General features: G+C 40.3%; 2 protein-coding genes across 2 annotated transcripts in view; both read left to right on the plus strand.

Annotated features, from left to right (window-relative positions):
* DDX41 (DEAD-box helicase 41) lies at positions 1-19,241 on the plus strand. Its single transcript, XM_034442214.3, has 17 exons — positions 1-156; positions 243-416; positions 1,273-1,432; positions 1,513-1,587; positions 2,257-2,317; positions 2,754-2,890; positions 8,001-8,073; positions 10,133-10,286; positions 10,415-10,551; positions 11,351-11,513; positions 12,584-12,715; positions 13,041-13,112; positions 13,324-13,420; positions 14,143-14,292; positions 16,944-17,015; positions 17,343-17,453; positions 17,839-19,241. Exons 1-17 carry the CDS (start codon positions 133-135, stop codon positions 17,973-17,975), a joined length of 1,929 nt encoding a protein of 642 aa, XP_034298105.1. The 5' UTR covers positions 1-132; the 3' UTR covers positions 17,976-19,241.
* DOK3 (docking protein 3) overlaps positions 18,869-25,220 on the plus strand; it is a 9,356-nt gene continuing 3,004 nt past the window's right edge. The window contains exons 1-4 of the mRNA XM_034442227.3: positions 18,869-18,925; positions 21,870-22,160; positions 23,645-23,735; positions 24,683-24,855. Of these exons, the coding sequence (XP_034298118.1) occupies positions 18,869-18,925; positions 21,870-22,160; positions 23,645-23,735; positions 24,683-24,855 (612 nt within the window). The remainder of the gene's footprint in view (positions 18,926-21,869; positions 22,161-23,644; positions 23,736-24,682; positions 24,856-25,220) is intronic.

The raw sequence follows: 25,220 nt of genomic DNA on the forward strand, positions 1-25,220 counted from the left end.
ACATCCGTTTTCGTCGCTTCTTTTGCTTTGTAGGCGCGGGCTGCTGTTGCTAAGCAACGGTAACCTTTCCCTCATTGGATACGTCCGTTCGCTCACGCGCGGAAGGCCGAGCAAGCGGAGTAGCTTGAAAACATGGAGGCCGGAAGTAGCAGGAAGGTAAGGCCGCCTCGGGCCGGAGGGATCCCGGCCACGTTTGGGGAACGCCGGTCGAGTGATTTTTTTTTCCCCCTTAACCCTCTCAGAGGCAGCACGAGCCAGAATCGGAAGCGTCGGGCCTGTCTGGAGAAGAAGAAGAAGAAGACGACGACGAAGAGGAAGAAGAAAGAGTGAAAGGAGAGGTCGAGGAGGAGGAAGATGACGACGCAGACGAAGACTACCGGCCTTATGTGCCCCTCAAGCAGCGCAAGCAGGAGCTGGTAAGGTGGGACAGGTTGGCGTGGGGCGGCGGGAGCCCTTAACGGACACCGCAGCTTGTTGTCTCCTCACTGCGCAGCTGCGGGGCCTGTGTGACCCGATCCCATGCACCCTTATTGAGGATTTTCTAGGGTCTTCTAGTTAAGGGTCTGCGCACTTTTTCTGCTTCCCCTTTTCTATTGGTTGCTCTGTTGTATGTTTTCGGGACCAAAGAAGAGGTCAATGGTTCCCCACTGGAGTCTGTGGGAGATGGGTGAGACTCAGAAATAAGTTGGGTGGTATATCAGAAAAGCAACTGGCACTTTAGTTAAGCTTTTAACATAAAATAAAACCTGACTATTTAAAATTAGCCTAGAAATAGGCAGAATTGAATAGGTTAGATCCGGGATGGCGAACCTATGGCACGTGTGCCACAGGTGGCACGCAGCACCCTCTCCGTGGGCACGCAAGCCGTTGTCCCAGTTCAAGTCTGCCGCACATGCGTGCATGCCTCCCACCAACCATCTGGTCATCAGGTCTCTGCTGCACATGCATAGGAGGCAGGGAGGGCGCGGGGCCCCACACACGCATGCGTGGGGGTGCTCGTGCACGCGCGGGGGCAGGGCACATGCGGGTGCTTGTGTGCATGCATGGGATGCGCGCATTGCATTTTGCGGGTTTGGGCGTGCACATGCGCGCATGCACTTTGGGCATTTCGTCCAGAAAAGGTTAGCCATCACTGGGTTAGATACATATTGATGAGGTGAGTTTCACTGAGAAACAGTTGAGAATACAAATCTCAGGGTTCCAACAAATACAAGATCTGTACTTAAAGCCTGCCTCTAATGGAATTCTCAGCTCATAAATTTATGCCTCTAGTTGCAAAAGTTGCTGCAGATTCGTCGCAAAGGAGTGCTGGAGGAGGAACAAAGAGACAGCGGCAGCGAGTATCATGGTGATGAAGATGACATTCCCCTGGGCCCTCAGTCTAACATCAGCCTTTTGGATCAGCACCAGCATCTCAAAGAGAAGGCGGAAGGTAACAATCAACATACTAGGTTTGATTTATTACTAGAGAGAAGATTTTGGTCTAACTAACTAATATGTTACTCTTTCCAGCACGTAAGGAGTCAGCTAAAGAGAAACAGCTTAAAGAAGAAGAAAAGATCCTGGAAAGTGTGGCAGAAGGACGAGGTAAAGAGCAAAAATAATATTTTTTCAAATAGCTTTGGTACTTGGAAAAATGGTTTTGATGTTATAGAAGATGGAAAAATTGGGATAGTTGGGAAATAACAATTAATTTTGAACATGTAGAGAATAAAACATGCATTAAGTTTCATGTCTAGAAGAAGCATGTTAAGGCTCAGGTGTTTGGATGGGCCATTCTGGAATGCTTGTGGCCAGCCAAACTGAAACCCATAACATCTTAGTTATTCCAAGTTTTGGCTGAGATAGACTTGAGGGGTCTTTCAGGGGAATAGGACAAGGCTGATGTACCTTGTCTAGATGCCCAGTGGGACTCCTCACCTTGATCTTTCTTACGTTCCTCTACTGTGTCTCCACTGCTATGCATACCCACATTTTCTGTGCCTTTGATTCCCTTATTTCAGTTTAGCTTCTACTATGTACTGTAACTTCTATTGACTTTCCCTTTTACCTCACTCTGGAACATATATGTTCCAGATTCATGCTGAAATTGCAGAACAATCTATGCATGGAAGGTTTTCTACAATCTGCACCATAAATCCCGAGTGCTTCCCAGGAACTTTAGCCTTCTGTTGCTATTGCATAGGATAAAGCCATGTTCAAATAGGTTGCTTTTATTTTTTCATGGCTGCTGACTGTTGTCTTTTTCTTGTGTAGCTCTGATGTCTGTGAAGGAAATGGCAAAGGGCATCACATATGATGATCCAATTAAAACCAGGTAGATGTATGCTGGTTGTACAAGACCCTTTTCAAAATATGACAAACATTTCTCCATAACATTTATTTGCGTTAAAATGCATAAAAAAATGTGCTCTATCTTGAGGTTCTACCTTGAAATAATTAACATTTGCATGTGACTTTGTCTACTTATATAGATAGAAGGGTATTAAAAATTGCAATCACATATAAGATTGTAGCCATGGTGTTCATGGGATGGATATAAAATAGGTGGTTGATCTCTTTGTCAAATCTTCTGTCGAATTGTTTACAAAGAAATGTCTGAAAATTGCAGTTGATGTTGGCTTGTTAGGAAAACAAACACTGTTTATCAATTTCTGCTTAAAACATCATGACAGAAATTTTCAAATGAAACAATCAGTAGGATCAGAAATAGTAATTATAATAAATAAGGTTTTTCTGTGTTTCTGCACCAGCTGGAAGGCTCCCCGATATATCCTATCTATGTCAGAAGCAAGGCATGACCGTGTCCGTAAAAAATACCATATCCTTGTGGAAGGGGAAGGCATTCCACCTCCTCTCAAAAGTTTCAAAGAGATGAAGTTCCCAGCTGGTAAGTATCCATGCTATTGATTTCAAATTTGATTTGAGTGTTCAGATTATGAGGCATATATACTTGCTTTACTTTGAAAAACAAATAAATTAGCAGCTCTATAATGTGGTAAAGCCTTCAAACATGTACAATCTTTGGATCAAGACACAGTTATCTAGTTTGCAAAATGTTCCAGACCTACTTTTATATTGCCCCAAATAAATTATATTTCCCTTATATAAGACCTTCCCTAGCAATCAATATATTTGAACTAAGGTGTTTATTCAATCACAAGGCACTTCCTTCCACAGCTAATATATCATACGCATTTCCACACAAGAACATGAACCATTACTCCATCAATGCATAAACATGTGGCAGCTCTCATCTCTTTGTCTATAGTCCAGAGAAGAGGGGATGAGATTCTCACAGAGCCTACAGAATGTAGGGCAGACAGAGTGTTGAAAAGAGTTCTTAAAGCAGGTTCTTTGGAGGTTAGAGTATTGATAAATACCTCCATTGTTTTAAGAGTCTGGTAATTGATCTCACTTATCATTTAAAAATCTATCTTCAAATGTTAGGAATTCCATGGCACCCCTACTTCCTTGCAGCACTCCTGGTACTCACTTCCCACTTAAAGATCAGCACGGTCCTGGGGTTATCCTGGTGTACCAGGATTGCTAAGCATGTAGTCATGTGATATTATGCTTTATGACCTCAGCAGTGGAATTTCTGGTTCCCGTTGTCATCGTAACTTGAGGATGTACTCAATGGCACCAGGGATGACTGCTCATCAAGGGTTGTAGCTCAGGCATTGGCAAGTTGACTGCTAGTCGAGGGCAAATGTGACATTAAAGTCCTTCAAGGGCAAAAAGTTGTTTGGTGAGTTCATTGACATGGTGTTGGTGGAGATTAAAAATATAAAGTATCTACTTTCAAGCAGGGTGGATTTAATTTAAATCGAGTCGATTTAAATCATGATTTAAATCACTAGTAAAAAGACTTGATTTAAATCAACTCCATTTAAATCATAATTTTTAAAGAGCAACTGTCATCTCTGCTACTCCTTTGACCCGCTATTGACTCACTGATAGTCCCAGTGTTGCAGAATATACAGTCTTGTGCTACATAACTAAGCTCCATTTCATGCTGAATAAACTAAATTATTTATGTATCTTAAATAGAAAACTATCTTACGATAGATTTTTACCCCAAAAGTTTTTTATTAAAATAAATTCAATAAAAATCAAAAAAATCCGATTTAAATAAAAAAAAATCTGATTTTTTTGATTTTTTAAAAAAATCATAGATTTTTATCCACCCTGCTTTCAAGTAAATAGGGAAAAAAGCAGATGCCATTAGAGAAACATTGCCAGGTTGTTGTTGTCTTTTTCACTTTGGAAGTGGTTAAGAAAGCAGTAGCTGGGGTCAACAGGATCTACAAGGCAGGCATTTTAATGATGTCAAAGGATTCTAGCCCTAACCGAAAAGAACATAAAATGATGTAAGAGAACAACTCATGGGCAAATGCCTATCTCATTTTTGGACAACAGTTGATGCTTGGATCAAGTAGAGACATGCTCTGGAACTGAGTTCAATAATTAGATTTCTACCATAATCAGCATTCAGGAAATCAGAATTACATCAAAGGACGTTGGTCTGTCTGGGTCATCTGCTGACCATTCAAATAATTGAGCAGGTGCATCAGCATGAGCGATTTACTGTACTGGCCTGTTCTTGGTATTGTTCATGATCCCAAAGAAGATAGATTTAGAGGACTTTTTAAATTTGAACAGATTGATTGAACGCTCTATATTCAGAGTGAAGACATTTGACAAAAGGTTTCCTGGCTACCATAAACCTCTCTAATGCATACCTTCACATCTCCATTAGAGTGAATCACCACATATTTCTCAGGATTGCTTCAATTCAGACCCCTTCCACTTGACTCTGCTTCAGCCCCTGTAATCTTTGAAAAGTTAATCACGGCCCTAATCAGAAATGTGAGGACCAAGAGATTCATATCTATGCTTATTATGATGATTTACTATTCAGAGTGTCCTCTCACAGGGCAAAGAGGAACACTGTTTAGACCATCTTATGTTGTATAAATTTGAGTTTCTGGTGACTTGGGAAAAGTTCTCTAGCATTCTAGATGGATGTTGTATGGGGGGGGGAGTGTTCACAACAACCAGTGAAAATAATATTTATCTTTCAAGAGTATGATGAATTGATGCTGCAATTTGGGAAATACTAATATTCAGGAACCACTTTCTTGTGGCCTTTGCAAGGATATAAGGAATTGTGATTATGACTCAGAACACAGTTCCTTGGATGCAATCATATGCAAGACTATCCACCACAATGGTTTCTATTTGTGTTTCAGAAACATATCATTTTAAATACAAGTTTAATTCTGTAGGTTACAATTGCAGTACAGGTAGTCCTCCACTTACAACCACAATTGAGCCCAAAATTTCTGTTGCTAAGTGAGACAGTTGTTTTACCCCTTTGTACAACCTTCCTTGCCACAGTTGCTAAATGAATCACTGCAGTTGTTAAATTAGTAACACGGTTGTTAAGTGAATCTGGCTTCCCCATTGACTTTGTCAGAAAGTCACGAAAAGGTGATCACATGACCCGAGGACACTGCAACCATCATAAATATTTATTTATTTATTTATTGGTTCGATTTATATGCCGCCCTTCTCCGGAGACTCAGGGCGGCTTACAATGCATTAAGCAATAAATATGAGTCAGTTGCCAAGTGTCTGAATTTATCACATGATTATGGAGATGCTGCAGCAGTCATAAGTGTGAAAAAAGGTCATAAGTCACTTTTTTTCAGTACCGTTGTAACTTCAAACGATCCCTAAATGAATTGTTGTAAGTCAAGGACTATCTATGGTCTCTTCCTCTTGGTGGTGGTTAGCATCAACAATTTGTCAAGAGGAATGTCCTTGGAGAACCCTAGAAGGACCAAATCATCATGGGTTCTAGCCTGTTGGGTTTGGGAGATCAGTCATTCATCTCATGGTCTGATCCAGGGAAGAATCATGCCTTCCCAGCAAGCTGAGGCAGGGTGCCTAGCATTGGAAGACTGAGAGAAAGGAACCATATGTTAATTTGGACAGACAATATCTACAGAAAAGCATACCCCACCAGTCAAGGGGGGGTGGGGGAAGCAGGCTGAAGATAAAGATTTCTCACTTGTTTCTGTGGGTAGAAAGACCTCATACCTTCCTTTCAGTGGAAAGTATATAACAAAGTGGATGTTGAACGTGTCTGCAGATTGATTTTATAAAATCCCTGACAAAAGTAGAGCAGACATCGTACCCAGAAATATTTTAGACAATCATGGATTAGTGGGGAGTCCCTTTGGTTGGCCTCTGCAACAAAAAAGAACATGAAGGTGACCATGGTTTTCTTTAATTTTCACAATGTCAGAGTGGAAGGGACCAAAGCTTTGATGTCTCCTTGTCTTTAGTGCTTATTACATGCATTCTCACCTGCCTCGATATTATCAAAGGGGACATGCAAAATTAAGAATGATAGGTGCAAGTGGTAGAATGATTGTTCCCTTTTGGCTCAGGAAATCTTGGTTCTAACTCAGGTCAAAATAAGCATCCAAGAATTATGAAATCTTCCAATGTAGCCGAACCTTCTGAGCTAGGAACCTGTTATATATCCAGGTCCAGGTGGCTTCACTTCTCTGCCTGGAATTTAAAAGAGTAGCACTTAAAAATTCTTCCCAAAAAAGCAGTAAACACCCATTTTAACAGACAGGTACCAAGCACAATTCATATACACAACTTGACTTGAGCAGCTTTTATTCATTGCTGCAGAGATAAGTTGTCTTTGAGAGTACCAGAAGTTTCTTATGGCTATTGGAATAAGCAAAGTTAAACTTTTTCTTAGAGGTTCCAGACTAATTTTCCATTCTTTTATTCATCACTTTCCTTGGTGTGATTTATCATTACCGTAGTAGTGATTTCTTTCGAACTCATTAGATAGGTTTCTGTTAAGATGTTGGCTTGCTTTTCTTGTGATAGTCACTTTGACTAGAAATGTCTAAGTGCTCTATTGTTTGGGGGAAATGTGTGTGTTTTTCACTTAGATTAAATATTACGGAGATCTACCGGTAATCTTTTTTTTTCTCTTTAAGCTTAGTTAAGATTGGATATTATTTTACCTAATTTTTGCTGAAATACCAATTATCTCAGCAGAGTTTGTCTTATATGAATTGTGGGGAGAAGGGCTGAAAAGCAGGCTTTCTGTTAGTAACTAAGTCAAGGATTGTATTGTCCCAGCCAACTAGAAGAAGTGCTGACCCAGTGCCAGGAAGCTATCAGTGTTTGGAAGTGGAGGAACAGACTGAATCCCTCCAAAATTGAGTGGCTTTGGCTCTGTGGGCAAGCAATCCCATAATTGCACCAATCTTGCTCTGAACAGATTTATATTCCCCCATCCAAAGGTAGTCTACAACTTGGGATTCATCTAGCTATAGCTTTTGCTCAAGGAATCAGTGGCAGATGGCCAGGAGGGCTTCAGTACAGCTCTTATCTTGTGTGCCAATTGCAGCTATTTCTGGACTGGGGACTCCTACTCAGAATCACTCATGTCCTAGTCACTTCCCCTTTGAATTATTGCACTATAATGCACTCTATATGAGGTTGTTCTTGAAAAGCCTTTGGAATTACAGCTGGTGCAAAATGGATCACCAGGGCAGTGACATGTATTTTCCACTATGCTTAGGTAATCTTAGTGTTTCGGGAACTGCATTAACTGCCAATTGGCTTCTTGGTATAAATAAAGCAAAGTGCTGATTGTCACCTTTAAGACTCTACACTGGGGTGTCAAACCCGATCACATTGCAGGCCCTATTGTGACATATTGGGATTGTTTTTGCCCTTGCGGAGCCGGAATGGGCATATGGTCTGTGGGCTTCGTGTTTGACAACCCTTCATATTCAACAGGATACGTGGGAATTTTTTGATGATGTCACATTATTAAATCTCAGCATGAAAAGTACCCCATCTTGCTTCAATATCCTTCTTCTGGAAACACACAACTCTGTTTTCTGATCTACTTAGCTTAATTTACTAATCTTTTCATTGAATTCTCCCTCCAGCAATTCTGCGAGGCTTGAAAAAGAAGGGGATCCAGCAACCAACTCCTATCCAGATACAGGGTATTCCTACCATGTGAGTGTTGCATGAGTACTGCCAGCCTGCTTCTGATAGGTCACTACTAAGCACTATGTGAAATTTTATTACTAGTTATGCTCTCTATTTTCACCTCATTGCCATGGTAAATCCGTAAAGAAACTGAACTTTCAAATCTTGTAGTTTTATTGTGGGAAAGATGTTTAGGTGAGAGTCCATTTTATCAGATATTGGCAAAGTTGAGTTTCTGGTTTAGACCCATTTTTAACAACAATAAATATGTGGGATATTTGATGCTGCAAGATGATTTGCTGCAATCGTCCCCCCTTAAAATCTGGCAGAGTTTGTTCCTCTTCATTTCCTTGAAAGTGATAAACTGCTAGCTTTGGGATAATAAGATTGGAGCCCAGAGATTACACAGAGGGATGAATCCAAATAATGAATTAGGCACCTGGTTTTTCTTGGGTTTTATGTTTATTGTTGTTAGCCATCCAGAGTTGTGCTCACAGAATGGGTGGCCATATAAATCATTGAAATAAATTTATTATTGCAAGCATCTCTAAGCTCTAATGCCAGATTTTGAATTCGCTTGCATTAAATCATTACAGATAAGCTGCTGCAGTTTAAAGCAAAACATTAAATCAGTAGCAGTTAGAATAATACAGAATTGCATTTTGAAAAGCAGTTTTGCCTGCTATAATTTAATGTCTTTAGATGCATATATTTAACCAGATCTGAAATCTAAGTCTTCAAAGGCTATTATCAACATCTTAAACCGGATCTCCAAATTAATAAGCAATATAATTCTTGCAGTATATACAGTAGGTTCTACATCAGCCTCCTTCTCCCTTTCCCAACATTTGAAAAGTTACACTCTGTATCAGCTGAACTTTCTGAATGGTCTTTAAATGGTGCTCTATGTAGAATATATTAATATAGTCTGTAAGAAACAATGGCAATTTAAACCTAAAGCAAGCTTAATTTTCTCTAGATAAGGTACAGTTTGTGCACCAAGCCAATTCAAAAGATGGCATTTTCTAGATAGAGTACAGTTTGTGTACCAGCCAAAATTATCGCTGTCACAAGTTTCCGGTGATACCACCAACGCTATTACACACTGAATCAAGTCCAATAGAATCCCTGAATTGATGATCTGCAAAAGAGTCATTTGTTCATTATTTTGGAATTGTTTATTAAGGATCAAAGCATGCAGAATGTGGACAAAAATAGAGAAAGAGACTAGGACCCAAGTATATGGTCTGGACTTTTTGTTTTGTAAATTAAATAAGCTTAACAGGTACACTATTGGAAACCTCAGTTCTTCCATTTCCTTTAGACTTTCTATGATTTTAAATACATTAAATACATAAATGATTTTAAATACATTTCTTAATTAGATAAAGCAGTGGAGGCAACCTGTGGATCTCCAGAAACTGTTAGATTTCTTACCTTCAACCAGCTTCAGACAAGGGCAGACTTAGCTTATAATAAAATTTGTATAATAAAAAAAAAGACAAGGGCAGACTTTAGAGTTGACAGGAAGCTATAGGGTGCCTTCAGCATCTGGAGGCTAAAAGTCTATGTGATTTCAACTTTTCAACATACAGGTAGTACTCAACTTACATCAGTTCATTTAGCGACGGTTCAAAGTTACAACACTGCTGAAAACATGACAAATTCAGCACCCCCATGGTCACATGATCAAAATTCAAATGCTTGGCAACTGATTCCTATTTATGATGGCTGCAGTGTCTCGGGATCATGTGAACACCTTTTGTGACCTTCTGATAATGGGGAAGCCAGATTCACTTAACAAACGTATTACTTACTTAATGATTGCAGTGATTCACTTAACAGTTGTGGCAACAAAGGTTGTAAAATGGGGCAAAACTCATTTAACAACTGACTCGCTTAGCAACAGAAATGTCGGGCTCAATTGTGGTCGTAAATTGAGGATTACCTGTATTCTCATAGTTTGCCAGGCAGTGGCAGTTCAACTCTCCTCCTCCCTGGCTAATGCACCTGAAAGCAGCTTTTGCAGCCCTGTTTGTTCCAACAGCAGCAAGGGCTTCATTTGCTCCTTTGTTTTCCTCCACAGACTTTCCGGTAGAGACATGATTGGTATTGCCTTCACTGGCTCTGGCAAGACCCTTGTGTTCACCCTCCCAGTTATCATGTTTTGCCTGGAGCAGGAAAAGAGGCTGCCATTTTCCAAAAGGGAAGGACCATATGGGCTCATCATCTGCCCCTCCGTAAGTCAGCCGGCTTTCACTGCGCTTGTGCATTTGGCATGGGGAGTGGTTTGGCCAAGAGAAAGAGGTGAGAATTAAATCAACTTAGTGACAACGGTCCCTAGCTGATAAGGTTTTTGTTTCTACAGAGGGAACTGGCTCGACAGACCCATGGCATCCTGGAGTACTATTGCCGCCTGCTGCACGAGGACGGGATGCCTGCCTTGCGCTGTGCTCTCTGCATCGGTGGCATGTCTGTGAAAGAACAAATGGAGACTATCAAACAGTAAGGGCGACATTTGAAGAACATTTAAAGCAGAGTGGCTACATTTTTCTTGTGTGGGTGTTAAGGAAGCAAAGCAGCATTCAGCTTCTTGGTTTAATACGCTTTTTTCCCCTCTTCCTACACAGTATAAAAGATTGTGGTTTTATTGTCAGTAGGATTGGCCTGTTATTTTTCATCTGCAGAAATTCCTCTTTTGAAAAGATCTGGATCTCTGTCTCACCCATATTGGCTACGTACATATCTAAATTAATCTGATTCCTGGCTTGCTAGGAGTCCAGAGCAAAAGCCACATTAATCTCTCCTCTAATTTTCATTGTTGAAGGGAGGAAATCACAGCTATCTCTGCGTGCAAAAATAGATAGTGGGTTGATGTGATGCACGTGGATGCCCATGCCCATGTATCATCCTGTCCTTGCATCGGCTTGCTGTGTTTCACCCGGATGAGTTAAGAGAGAAGAACTGTGCGGCACATGTGGCACAGAATTACCGGTTATTCCACTCTTATTGGCAGGGATCTTGAATGGTATCACTGGGAAGGAAAGAAAGCTTCTTTGTTTAATGACCCTGCTCCAGTGGCATCGTTCCCATAATTTAGGACTTGATCTTCTGGTTGGTGGTAAAAATAGGAAAGACCTCTAGAGGCCCCACAGACCAGTAATCAAGGTCTGTGTAGGTATCACATTTATGAAATGTGAGATGCAAATGCTTCACAGGGGAATAACCACATTTTTACACTATGCTTCTGTTGTTGTTGCTAGTACAGGGTGCTCTCCAATGTTCTAACCCTTCTGTCTCTCAGTGGCGTACACATGATGGTGGCAACCCCAGGCCGTCTGATGGATTTATTACAGAAAAAGATGGTCAGTTTGGATGTCTGCCGCTACCTGGCTTTGGATGAAGCTGACAGGATGATTGATATGGGTTTTGAAGGAGATATCCGCACCATCTTTTCCTACTTCAAGGTACTAGGGAGGGCAGATTTTGCTCCAAACCTGATCCCAGTCAACCCTTGATCACTTAAATGATTATTTTTCTCTCAGCCTTATGCATTTTTGGGTACCGGATAGGTGACTAATGACAACTGTGGTGTTTTTCTGGTCTATATAAAAGCTTTAGGCTAGTAGTAGAGATAAGATTTAATCTGCACCTGTTAGGATCTTATTTGTGTGTTGGATGTCTCCATTTGTTGGTCTTATAACTTATATAAACCTGACAGAACATTAGACTAATTGGAAAGATTGTGAGGCAGATTGGCAATCTGGTACATGTGCTCTTTTTAGAAATCATGCACTGAGTAGATAGAAGCACAGATGTTTGAATAATATATTGTGAACAGCTACTTATCATACCAATTCTTCTTTCTCAGTTATCAGAAAGAGCCAGCTTTCATGAGGACATAGGATAAAATTTAATTTTCATGCTGCCTCTTGAGATAATTCATCTTAGTTCATAGCCAAAAAGCTATGTGGGCCACTAAGCTCTTTTTTTCTGGCTATTAGAAATTCTGCCACTTACTGTTTTCTCTTTCCTCTAGTACAGGATTTCTTGGAGGGCTGGAGCACATTATAGTTGTCCTCCTGGGGCCAGCCGGGGTGGGGGGCAGGGGGAGGAGATGGGATGGACGGTAGATGGGAGAGATGCCTCCTGCAACACTCTGCCGGCCAAAACAGGGTGCAGGAGGATGCGTGCTGACCCCCATGTGCCCCATTTTTGCTAGCAGAGGCACCACACGGGCCAATCCTTTGCTATTTCCAGGCGGGCCATGCCAGCCAGATCTAAGCACCCTGCAGGTCAGATCCTGTGAGTTTTTTGAGGCATTATTTTCTGTCTTTTCAAACTTACTTTTCAGAAATAAAAGATGAGATTCTTACTTGCCCAGTACAAATGTTGGTCTGCATTTATTCAGACTTGCAAATCCTGTAAAATATATCCTGTGGCCAGATCTGGAAGCAGAATTTTTACAGTGTGGCATCAGCAGAGCAAATTATCCATCATTGCTTATTTGCCATCTGTAGTTCTCTTTTTCTTTTAGGGACAGCGACAGACCCTTCTCTTCAGTGCTACCATGCCTAAAAAGATTCAGAATTTTGCAAAAAGTGCCCTTGTAAAGCCTATCACAATCAATGTGGGACGTGCAGGAGCTGCCAGTTTGGATGTCATACAGGTATGTCACTAGTTTAGAGCACTTCATCAGTCTGGCTCTGTTTGTACCTCAAACTGTACTGCGTAGGGAGTCCAAATTAAAGTGAGCTGCCTGTGAGTTCTTTAGATTGTGGGTGTTGGGTAGGAGAAATCTCAAAATGTTCTGTTAATTTATTCATTATATAATTCAATATATCCTGTTTAGTCTTTATTCATGCATAATGTCAACCTTGGCTTTTCATATTTATACTCAATACTTCAAGGTACTAATTTGTTGAGCCCTAATGAGCCACCTTGTGCTGACTTTTCTGTAGTATCTTTCACTTTGTCTCTCTCGTTCGATCTAGGAAGTAGAATATGTGAAAGAGGAAGCTAAAATGGTATATCTACTTGAATGTCTACAGAAGACTCCACCACCTGTAAGTTCAGCCCTGTCCTGATCTGATCTGATCTTATCACTCTCAAAGTCATCTTATCTGGATTTTTTGCTCTTGTCGTAGAAAAGGAAGCAGTGTTGCATGAGAACAATCTGATTTTTTGGCTGTTGTGATCTTATTTCTGAAGTGGGAACTCCCTTTGATTAAGGGACTGTAGTATAATCATCACTTATTTTTTGTTTTTCTTTGGCAGGTTCTTATTTTTGCTGAGAAGAAAGCTGATGTAGATGCAATTCATGAATATTTACTACTCAAAGGTGTAGAGGCTGTGGCCATTCATGGTGGAAAAGGTCTGTAAAACCTTTTGGTTTTGAAAAAAGTACACCTTTGGTCCCAGATATAAAATGTAGTAATCTGAAAGAGCAGAAACTGTATATATAACAGTTTTTCTGACTTCACTATAGTTAGATTAGATTTTTAAAAAACGTTTCTTGCTGCCAGCCTCAAAGTTGTGGTGGCGCAGTGGTTAGAATGCAATATTGCAGGCTATTTCGGCTGCCAGCAGATGGCAGTTCGAATCTCACCAGGCTCAAGGTTGACTCAGCCTTCCATCCTTCTGAGGTGGGTAAAATGAGGAGCCAGATTGTTGGGGGCAATAGGCTGACTCTCTAAACTGCTTAGAGAGGGCTGGAAAGCACTTTGAAGTGGTACATAAGTCTAAGTGCTATTGCTATTCTTTTATATCACAGAATTGCAGTCACATGGTATGAAGCATGATAAAGGTTAGAAAAGGCTCTAGAAAAGAAGATTCAAGCAGGAGCTTCGGCAGCTTTATCAGATCTTTTAGGGATTTCTCAGTATTGCCTGTGGTATCACACGAATGTCAAAACAAATTATTAAACCAGATTTGACCAGTAAAGCAGTTTACTCTTGCCATTTCATAAAAGTGTCCGTAAAGATAAAGGCTCTCTTGTTCCAAGAGTGTGAATCATGTCCACAGAGAATGGAAGCTTCTGGATTAGGGATATGGGGAAATCCTTCTGCTCTTCTAATGTATTACTTCATCTTACAGACCAAGAGGAGCGGACAAAGGCTATTGAGGCTTTCCGGGATGGGAAAAAGGACGTTCTTGTTGCAACAGATGTTGCCTCCAAAGGCTTGGATTTCCCAGCCATTCAGCATGTCATCAATTATGACATGCCCGAGGAAATAGAAAACTATGGTATGAAAGAGAGGGACTCCTGGGGGGTTTTTGGTTACCGGGTTCATGTGTTGGAATCCTTAAACATATGCAGAATTTATCCACTGTGACAAAAGCAATATTAAAAAAAGTATTGAGTGAAAAAACAATCAGCAGAATTTGGCTTGCGAGTCTGCTGCAGAAATTATATATATATAGTATCTGAGTTCTAAAATGAGTTCAGCTAAAATAGGATATGAGACACCTCCTAGCTTTTCCTCTTATCAATTTTTTGCCTGGCTCATCTATTACTGTATCTTTTAGCTTTATTACATGGCTTAGGTCCAGGGTACTTGCAGGACCATCTCCTCCCTGCCTCCCACCGTCCTGTCCGCTCACATAGGGCTGCCCTCCTCAGTACCGTCGGCCAGACAATGTCGGCTGGCGACATCCAGGGGTAGGGCGTTCTCTGTGGGCGCTCCTACCCTCTGGAATGAGTTACCCACCGAGCTCCGGACGGCGCCTGATCTCCACTCCTTCCGTCGGGGTCTAAAGACTTGGCTTTGTCAACAAATGGGCTGATTTCTGATTCTGGGGTTTTATTATTTATTATTTTGGTTTTAATTAGACTCTTCTTTTATCATTGTATGTTTCTAGCTTGTGTTCGCTGCCCTGAGTCCTTTGGGAGAAGGGCGGCATATAAATTTGTGTTAAATAAATAAAATAAATAAATTACTGGGCGGGGTCCAACAAATGAATGGCTGGGAGATGCAAATAGCAACAGAAATCAGCTGTTGAGGACCGAAGATTAGGAAGAAATGAAGCTCCTCCCTGCTGATAGTGAATTTGAATTCCTTTTGTGACCACCTAACAGCTTCTCATAGGCCAAGGGGACAAGGGACATCATCTGCATATTTTGCAGATACAGGTAGTCCTATGATTTACAACAGATCATTTAGTGACCGTTCAAAGTTTCAACGGCACTGAAAAAAGTGACTTACGACGTTTTTCACAGTTACGTCCTTTACAGCATCCCCTGGTCATGTGATCAAAATTCAGATGCTTGGCAACGGGTTCATATTTATGACTCTTGCTGTGTCCCACGGTCATGTGATCTCCTTTTGTGACCTGGCAAGCAAAGTCAATGGGGAAGCCAGAATCACTTAACAACCAGGTTACTAACATATCAACTGCAGTGATTCACTTAACAACTGTGGCAAGAAAGGTCGTAAAATGGGGCAAAACTCACTTAACAAATATCTCACTTAACAGCAGAAATGTTGGGCTCCATTGTGGTTGTAAGTCGAGGACTACCTGTAGTGTAGATTATGTAATTGGCATAATCATTTGCATGCTGCCTGACTCTCAATGCCTCTGGCAGCTTAAGTCAGTCAAATAAAAGAAATTACGATCAATTCATTAAATGATAAAAATAAAGGTAAAGGATGGCAAGTGTGATGAAGCAAGGGGTCTAACTGTCCCTTCCAAAAGCATGAGTGAAGAGCCAGGTTTTCACGGCTCTTCTAAACAATACCAGATTGGATCTCAGGGGAAACTTAGTTCCGGAGGCAGGTGCTGTTACAGAGCAAATGTGCTTCTGGGCTTCTGATAGATTACCTGATTAAATTGAAGGAACCTGGAGCATGTCACACACCCTCCTCCCCCACCATTGAATCTGTCAGTCATGTATTATGGGATACAGGTGGGTTTTTTTCAAGTAACCGGGACTTACGCCATGGAGGGCTTTATGGATAACAACCAGTATTTTAAATCGCACTGAGAAGTAAACCTGCAACCAGTGGTGTGCAATCAAAGCTGACATATTACATGGGCATGACCGTTACTGTTAATGCCACTGCTTTTTGAACCAGCTTCTGGGTGGTCTTCAGGGACAGCCCCATAGAGAGTGTGTTGCAGTAGTCAAGCCACGAGTCACTCATGACTGAAGCGCCCCCCCCAATATAGGTTTTATAATGCACATTATTTGAGTGACAATATCATGATGTGTGCGATACCACTTTGAATTACTGGACACTTGTGGCTTCTGTCTACTTTCTTTTGTTTTCATATAAAAGATCTAGTTTTTTTCCCCTTTTTTATTTTCTATTCTTGCTCATTCCTATTTTCTCCTCTCTCTCTCTCTCTCTCTCTTCTTTTTTTTGCTCTTCTCTTGAAAGAGCAAGGGGAATTTGAATGTATGTGAGAGAAGGAATCTTATTTTGCCCACAACTAATGAAATCGAGGCTCATGAATTCAATTAATTTGTATAAGCAGTCTGGTCCTGATTTTATTTGGAATGTGGCTTTTGGTGGGTATATGTAATCATCTGTATGCATATGTAAATGCTGAGCTGCATTCAGTTGCCACGATGCCACCGCTATAAAAGGGATTACAGAGTCATAAAAAGAAAAAAATGTAACTATATGTATGCACATGTAAAGTGTGTCACATCAATCATTATTCATGAGGAGTGGGAAGGGCTTTCCAGGATTTTTTTTCATTGAATAGGCTTAAATTAACCTGGATAGGCTTAAATTAACCTGATAGGACAACTGAACCGTTTGTTTTTGGTCTGGTTTTTTTTTTACTAATTTCCCATGGCTACTTTATTTTGCTTTGGTGAGGAAGCATAATCAAGTCATATTTCTTTGGACTAAAAATGGTATTTGTGTCTGATTTTTTTCCCTCCCCAGTTCATCGGATTGGGCGTACGGGCCGCTCAGGGAATACTGGCATTGCCACCACATTCATCAACAAAGCCTGCGGTAAGGAACTGAGAAGCTGATATAAAAGCTGGGCTGTGATGAATGGAGCCAGAGGAACTAAGAGGGTGAAGGATGAATGAACTTCAACTAATTATATTTTTGTCAGCTGGGCTCATCCAGTCATGCTTCCTAATGAATCATTAACAACAAAGAATATTCTGGGGAACTGGGATATGATCAGTGGGTGGCTTGGGCATATCACAAGCGATACCTTATAGAGACAGTTACTTGTATAGGCACTGTTCTTTGTCTACTGTAATTGAAATGCATTTGTGTTCTATCTGAGAAATTGACCTTTGTCTACATGACTTGTCTCTTGGTCCCTAGATGAATCGGTACTCATGGATTTGAAGGCGCTGCTGCTGGAGGCCAAGCAGAAGGTGCCCCCTGTGCTTCAAGTGTTGCATTGTGGAGATGAATCCATGTTGGATATTGGAGGTCAGTAGTTGGTTCGTAAAGTTTGGGATGAGAGGAGGCCTGGGAGACTAGAATGGTTTTACAGTTGAGATAGTTCAACCTTCAGCATGGCTGTGTTAGGTAAAAGCATGTTGGAATTATGGTCATCTGCTATTCGAAGAAATGGAAGGATTTATCTGCTCAGTGGCCTCATGAAGGAAGGAAAGAAATAACTGCTATGCAAATTAGATGCCAGCCAGGTGCATTTTTCACAAAGTGCGGGAGGTTTTTAAGTCACATTACAGCTATAATAAGCTAGGCATGTCTTGTGGCTGAGAGCTGCATAGGAAATCTTTCTACTCCTCCCATGTGGTAATCACCTTTCAATGATCTGAACTTTGAACTGATGCAGTATTTTCACTTCCAGGAGAAAGAGGCTGTGCTTTCTGTGGAGGACTGGGTCATCGTATCACAGACTGCCCCAAGCTGGAAGCCATGCAGACCAAGCAAGTCAGCAACATTGGACGCAAAGACTATCTGGCACACAGCTCCATGGACTTCTAGACTGGTTCTGCCTTTTGACTAGGCATAGTTTTTTTTGTTTTTGTTTTTCCTGGAAAGGCATCTTTTCTGAAATAATTCCAATGCACTTTCTGGAACAACTATCACCAATAGAAGTAGAAAACAGGCTGACAGAAGAGGACTTTTTCCTCTTTTTCCATTTGGGGATCTTAATGCTTCTGTTGAAAATATTGATCCCACCTCAAGGTCAAGTGCTAGGCTTGGTTGTCCTATCTCCCACGTTGCCTTCTGTGTGGACATTTTGTGCTAATTTGAGGCAATCACATCACCTTGGTTTCTGGAGTTGTACATTCTTTAAAGGCATGCGCCATCCTTTTTTAACACCTGTTTGTTTTTAAACTGTTCAGTGTACTTTTTCTTGAGGGTAGGAAGCCATTGTTGCAATAATCTGTTGCATCAGAGATTGTCACGTGTGCTGGGCAAACATTGCCCCGCTCCTCAGCAGTTGACCATAATGAGGAGCCAGAGACTCGGTATGTAGTTCACATTCTACTACTAGTTTTTGGTCACTATAAAAACAGTTTGTATAATTTTATTTACCCCTTGGCTTGACTCCACCCATCTTATTTGCAGCCATGTTGCTTTCTCTAACAGCTCTGTTTTGGATGACAGCTCCTGCAGCTGCAGAAGAGCTGTTCTTGCCTGCTAAAAATTGTTGAGTTGAATGTCTCCTGGGACAGTCTGTCTCTCTTGGGACTTTTTGCCTGTTATAACTTTCTGCGTGCTTGCAGGCCCCAAAGAGGAAGTTAGCAGGCAGAGGAAGTTGCCTGCACTATCATACTTACTGACTCATCCCTTGGGCAGCCACAAGAGCTCATCATCTTGACAGTATTTGTCGCACACTTTACTGGGTTGCTAGCTTGGATCTTACTCCTATGGAGCACCCTATGAAAGATGGGTTCCTGTATATTCAGCACGCGAAATTTGGGAAGGTAAATGTGGTATTTCACTTGTAATGGGAAAGCTGATTCTACAGATCCTTGAAGGTAGAGGTGAATGGATTTGTGGGTTTTGTTTGTCTTGTCAAAGTCAAGGAAAATTTTCTGTATATTTTGCACTGTTAGGGCTTACGATGTTAGCCTTAGCCGTACAAGGCAGAGCCTGCAGTAGCTGTGATTATCTGGTATTTATTTTCCATCCTCTTGCTTTATTGTTATTTTGAATTGTGAGTGTACAGCTCTATATTCTGTTTTTTCTGGATATGATTAAATCAAATGACAAATAAAATTAAATGCTGTATATATTAAAGAGTGTAGCATAAATATATCTGTTGGCAAAATGTGGGAAATTGGCCTGAAGCAATCATTCTGAATGGAATATGGACAAGATTACTTTGTAGGGTATGCCTTTGAATGGAGAAACCCAAGACCAGGGTCTTTGTACTGTACCGAGTCTCCCAAGTAGGGGAGATTTGGGAAAGCTCAGACATTTTTAAATTTGAGACACCCATGTTAGGCTGGGATGGAGGGAGGTTTGGATCCCTTTGTCCTATTCCCCACCCTCTTCATTTTCCTGTCTCTTCTCAGCTCTGGTGTTGCAGCTACCAACTAATGCAAATACAATCAAAGTCTTCCCAAAAGTAAAATTAGTCAGTGCGAGGTGGGGAAATCACCAGTACAAAATCAAAACGGTTCAGTGATTCTCTCATTTTCAGTCACTTGCCTTATAGGTCAGGACTGACAGATGTCAGGTGACACCCCCAGGACTGAAAAGGAGCCATAACTTGGCTTTTAATAGTCTAGCATTTCTTGAAAGTATTTCCATGGTGTCAATGATGTTATCTCACTAAGCCTGGTGGCTCCCAATGAAGCCAAAATCCTTTTCGAAGGGTAAGACCAAGGGTAAGACCAGTTAGACTTTCTAACTGGCAATTTTGGTTACTGGTGACAACTGAAAAATCAGGGAACTAGATTTCAATCCTCTTTCGTTAATCTCTTATTGTACTTTAAAGTTTGTGAAATGGCTGTTTGCAAGCAAAATTAAATGCCAAGTTGAAGTTGCTTTCTTGTTTTATTATAACCACAATGAAAATTTGACTTCATGGAAATGGATATAGGTTAAAATAGGTTGTTACCATTCTAATGGCTGGAGCCTCCAGGCCTCAGTATTACTCCTTTAGTGCTAGTTGAAAAATACGTTTCATTCCAAACTCTTAACTTGCTTTTAAAATGTCACAGAGATTCTATATTGGGTTACCTAGAGTTCTGTTTTTTTAAAAAATATTTTTTATCCCATCTTTATTATTTTTATAATAATACATATCCTTCCTCCTCCTATTTTCTCCACAACATCCTTGTGAGGTGAGTTTTGGCTGAAAAAGAGTGACTGGTCCAAAGTCACCCAGCTGGTTTTCATGCCTAAAGCGGGACTAGAACTCACAATCTCCTGGTTTCTAGCCTGGTGACTTAACCCAAAATTGGCTAAAATTCAATCAACTGAGATGCTCTTTCTAACAGCTTTCTCATATCATGCTCTGCAGAAGTAAGTGGCTCATACAGTACACTAAAACTAATATAGTTTGGCATAGTATGAACCAAGCTAACCATTCTTTCTAGAATAAACCATTCTAGAACCCACAGCTTAACAATGATTTGATTCAGTGTATCCCTTTGATAACTGCTACTCATTGAGGAATTTTACAGGATGAGCACCAATTGGTGTGGGTGAGTACAATGATAATCCTCATCTTCCAGATATTTATACTAGCCTTCCTAAATCTGATGCGTCCCATCTTCTCAACAGTATTTCCATCATTTCCAGACATTTTGTCTATACTTCTCTTAGAATCAGATCCTCTGATTCTAAGCTGTTCCATCAAAAATTAAGTGGGTGGGTATAAAAAATAGCTCAGAACATAGTTAGATTGGCTGAGACTTATTGACGCTGATAGGCAGCAGTTTCATAAGATTTAGACAGATTTTAATTCTGTCTGGAAAAGCTGACTTGAATCTGGGGTATTTTATGTTTTAAAGACAAATCCACTTAAGGAAAAGCAGTGCACATCCCTTTCTCTGGCCTTTTTTGAACAAATTACATATCTGACTTGCGTAATGGAAATTACTATATTTCACTTGCTCAATCGCTGATCTCAGACTATGAAATGCAATGTCAAAAGGGAAGGGACAGGCTGAAGATGAGCTAGAAGATGAGCTGGTCCAATAAATAATAGCTGAGGGCTCTGAAACCATTACTCACTATCAAGTCTGTAGTTTTTTGAATCCCACAAGGATTAGAAGTTTACATTTCTATTGATTGCTTTGAACAAGGAAAAAAACACAAATACTTTTGTTTCCACCTGGAAACCACTTTCTAGACTTTGTGCTTGAGGTAGAAAAAAAAATGAAACTTTGATTTTGGATTTTACCGGTTAGATAGATTTGTTGTTAAATGGTTAGTTCAAACAATTATGTAAAAGTAAAAAGTTGTGGTTTGATGTTATTACCCTATTCTACTGCACCATCTCCTGCCGCATCTTATCCACACTTTTCGTTCCCTATTTTTCCTAGAATTCGCTTTTATCCTTTTTTTTTATGTTATATTATAAACTAATAAAATTGTTATTTAAAAAAAGATTTTTTTGAAAAGTAGGCCTGATATTAGATGAGGCAATTGTACAAATACTTTTTGTGCTTATTATAAATGCCACAGAGGGACTATGTAGTAATGAAAAACAAATGTTTGCCTTTTTGTGATTCTATACATTGGCTCCTACTTCCGTAAGTAGCTCAGTAGCAGCAGAATCATATTTTTTTCTGTTTCTGTGCAGCTACTTCAAACTTACTTTCTTATTTCTCCCTCGAGTGTGCAAATATTTGACTGCAATTGGATTGTTTCCTGGATTGCTTCATTCCCTCATCCCTTTGCCTCCATTCACAGAAGACTTGGCGGAAAGTATGGGTCCAGCTTTTTGCTGACAGTCCCTTTGGTGTTGCCCGTCTTGAGTACTTTGAAGCACGTGATAGTGGTGCAGCAGGAAAAGCAACCCTGAGGAAAGGGGAACGTAAAGTGATTCGCCTCTCGGACTGCGTCTCTGTGGAAAGAGCTGAAGATCAGAGCTCCCCCAAGGACACAGTGCCTTTCTACTTGTGCATGCTGGAACGCAACTGGATGTTTGCAGCAGATCAACCAAACGAATGGATTGAATTCATCTGCCAACTAGCTTTTCAGGTATAGATCAATACAGTACACTACCGTGCATAACTGAATACCATTCATTTGCATCTTCTTGAACTGAATTATAGGATGATTTCTGATGCCCAAAAGTTAGCCCTACAACAGCAATAGCACTTAGACTTATATATCGCTTCACAGTGCTTTACAGCCCTCCCTAAGCAGTTTACTCTTAAGAGTCAGCGTATTGCCCCCAACAATCTGGGTTCTCATTTTACCGATGGTTGGACGGATGGAAGGCTGAGTCAACCTTGAGCTGGTGAGAATTGAACTGCTGACAGCTGGCAGTCAGCAGAATTAGCTTGCAGTACTGCATTCTAACCACTGGGCTACCATGGCTCTTACAAGCCATAATGGAATTGCTCCTCCAAGATTGTTGTTATATTATTCATGGAAGGTTGGATGAATGACTTTCCAACCCTAAAATTTCAGGATTCCATTCTCATTTCAGAAGCTTCTTAATACACTGCATGAAGAGTTTTTTGAAGGAGACTGCTATAATAATGAATGTTCTTCATCTACTTATTTTATTTTACTAGTCAATTTTTTAAAAATGTAGTTCTGCTGCCAAAACAGAATAACAGAGTTGGAAGGGATCTTGGAGGTCTTCTAGTCCAACCTCATCTTTAGGCAGGAAACCCTACACCACTTCAGACAAATGGTTAACCAATATCTTCTTAAAAACTTCCAGTGTTGGAGCACTCACTGGAGATTCATTAGAGCATTCATTAGAGATTAAGTGAACCACATAGCAACATAGCACTAGAAATTCTGGGATTGCTAACATGACAAAATTATGGTTTCTTATTCACAAGAGGATCCTAGTGATTTCAGAGTGTCTTTCTTTCAGTGAGAATGTAATGTTTACACGGCTTCATCGTTTTCCCCTTTCTTAACTATTCACTTGGGTGCTTGCCTAGTAGTGTTTATCCTTAAAGTAATAAATAATACAGCAGACTTTTTCCATAGTTATTATGTTACAAATGAAACCATAAATTTAATTTCTTTGAGTAGGGTTTTCCTATACAAATATTGTAATTGATATGATTAGATAGATGGTAGCTTGCATAGAAACAAAAAAAAGATACAAAGATGAACAACAGGTGTAAAAGTATTGGAATTGAATGGGTAGATCAGTAGCTTGAATTGCATACCAGACTGATAAGGTTTGAGATCCGGTGTAGCAAAGTAGTCAGAGTGTTGCATTTTAGAGGACTGTGGAGAAATCAGTACTGATCTCAGTGATCTCAGACAACTTATTTCACTGGTGGGTGGAAACAATAATAGAGGACCTTGAAATTTTGGAGGAAGGTGGGATGTAAACATACCAAATAATAAGTTGCAGCAAGGGTTGCTGGATAGGGTGATAAAAGATGATGGTAAAGTGGTGATAAAGAGGGGCCATTCAAATATTGCAACTTTGCTTTTATAAGGTCTGAGAATCCCTCTCATTTCTTTCACTTTTGTTCTGGTGCATGCAGAGAAGACCTTCTCAGTCCAATACAGCTGGAAACACTTCAAGCCCTCAACCCCTAATGGAGGAGAATTCCATCTACTCATCCTGGAAGGAAAGTATGTATACTGAGCCAAGAGTTGGGATGAAGGACCTATAGCCAGCCAGGCCATTAAAGGGGTTAACACTCGTTTGGGCTGGCCAAAGAAAAACCCTCTGGAGAAAGCCAAGCATAACAACTTGCTGTAGCTGAGGTTGCTGTAGAGCAATGGAAACTTAGTCTATGGCCCCAAAGCTGTGGTTATGGATCCCAGTTTTTCACCCAAAGCTGCCATCAGATTATAGGTTTAATTTAATTTAACGTTTAATTTTTATCGTTTAATTTAATTAGGTTTAATTTTTAATTTTACTTAAGTTAAACCAAATTGTTTTTGTCCTGGTTCCATCCAAGTTAACAGGAGTGCAATCTCTCTATGCCAAGTGCAGCCCATCTCCACACAAAGGTTGCTCACCATTGTGATACATATTCCGGTACTAGACTTTGTTAGTCCACATCTGATTCCCCATTGTGTCAGTGCTGACAAAGATTCTCAAACAGCAACCATCATTATGGAACAAAACAATAACGTAAGCATCCACAATACCTTCCGTCCAGGAGATAGTGTCTCAAATTCTACTTTTAAAAGTGAATCCTTAGTTGTACTCGGGCTTTAAAACTTAAGTCTTCAAGTTCAGTATTTTTAGCAGTTAGGCTTTTCCTGCTCTCTGGAGCTGATCGCTTTCCTTTGTTCTTCAAGGATGTCCTGTTTATTTTCCAACAGCTCTTAATGTTATTCTGTGAGCTGTCTAATGTTACATAAACCAGGTGGCTAGTAAGTTTTTTTAAATAAATAAATAAATAAATTTGGTTCATTTTGCCAAACCCAAATAGTCACCACAGAATGAGAAAGCTTAAAACATCAGGCATCCATGGTTCTTAAAAAATGATATCAATGAAGGATTATGTAAAAGATTAAGAAAGATTATTAGATAAGTAAACAAAAAGTCTGATATTTTTTTCCAACAGTTTGTGAGTTCCCAGTAAGTGTATTCCCAACAGAGGCTTCTGCAAGATGTCAATTGAAAGGGAACTACCTGATGGCCTCTTTACCTGAGCAACTGGTCCTGAAGGATGTGCAGTCTGGACAAGTACAATATAACTGGCCTTATACCTTCCTCCGGAGATTTGGCCAGGAAAAGGTACATAACTGCTTCTTTCTCCTCTCTTTGTTTATGGCAGAAAAGACTTAAGAGCGTCACACATGGAGGATTTCCTCACTTGTTGAACCACATGAGAGAGTTATCAGTCCTTCAAGTAGACCAGACTAGGAAATCAAAGTTATGAATGCTACTTTTATTGTAGGATTACACGAACAGAATCTTGCAGATCTGAATGTGCCTCCCCCTTCCTTCCCTTGATCTTCAAGAGAACTGGAGAGGGTCAAGTCTGAGATGCTTTCTCAATTTACATTTCTACTTCAGACCCATTTTTAAAAAAATCTGATCATTGCTTTGTTTGCAGCTCTTCTTCCAGTTCTTCCAGTTTATTCTTACCTGCCATCAGT

This window comes from Pantherophis guttatus, chromosome 2, assembly GCF_059756535.1.
Source record: "Pantherophis guttatus breed Tessera chromosome 2, ASM5975653v1, whole genome shotgun sequence".
In the NCBI taxonomy this organism is placed as follows: domain Eukaryota; kingdom Metazoa; phylum Chordata; class Lepidosauria; order Squamata; family Colubridae; genus Pantherophis; species Pantherophis guttatus.

Bases quoted from the DNA above. Each gene is read 5' to 3' on its own strand.
- DDX41 (XM_034442214.3), top strand. From the start codon at position 133: ATGGAGGCCGGAAGTAGCAGGAAG. The intron at 10,552-11,350 runs GTAAGGGCGACA...TCTGTCTCTCAG, and splicing joins CAAATGGAGACTATCAAACA to TGGCGTACACATGATGGTGG. The intron at 17,016-17,342 runs GTAAGGAACTGA...CTTGGTCCCTAG, and splicing joins ATTCATCAACAAAGCCTGCG to ATGAATCGGTACTCATGGAT.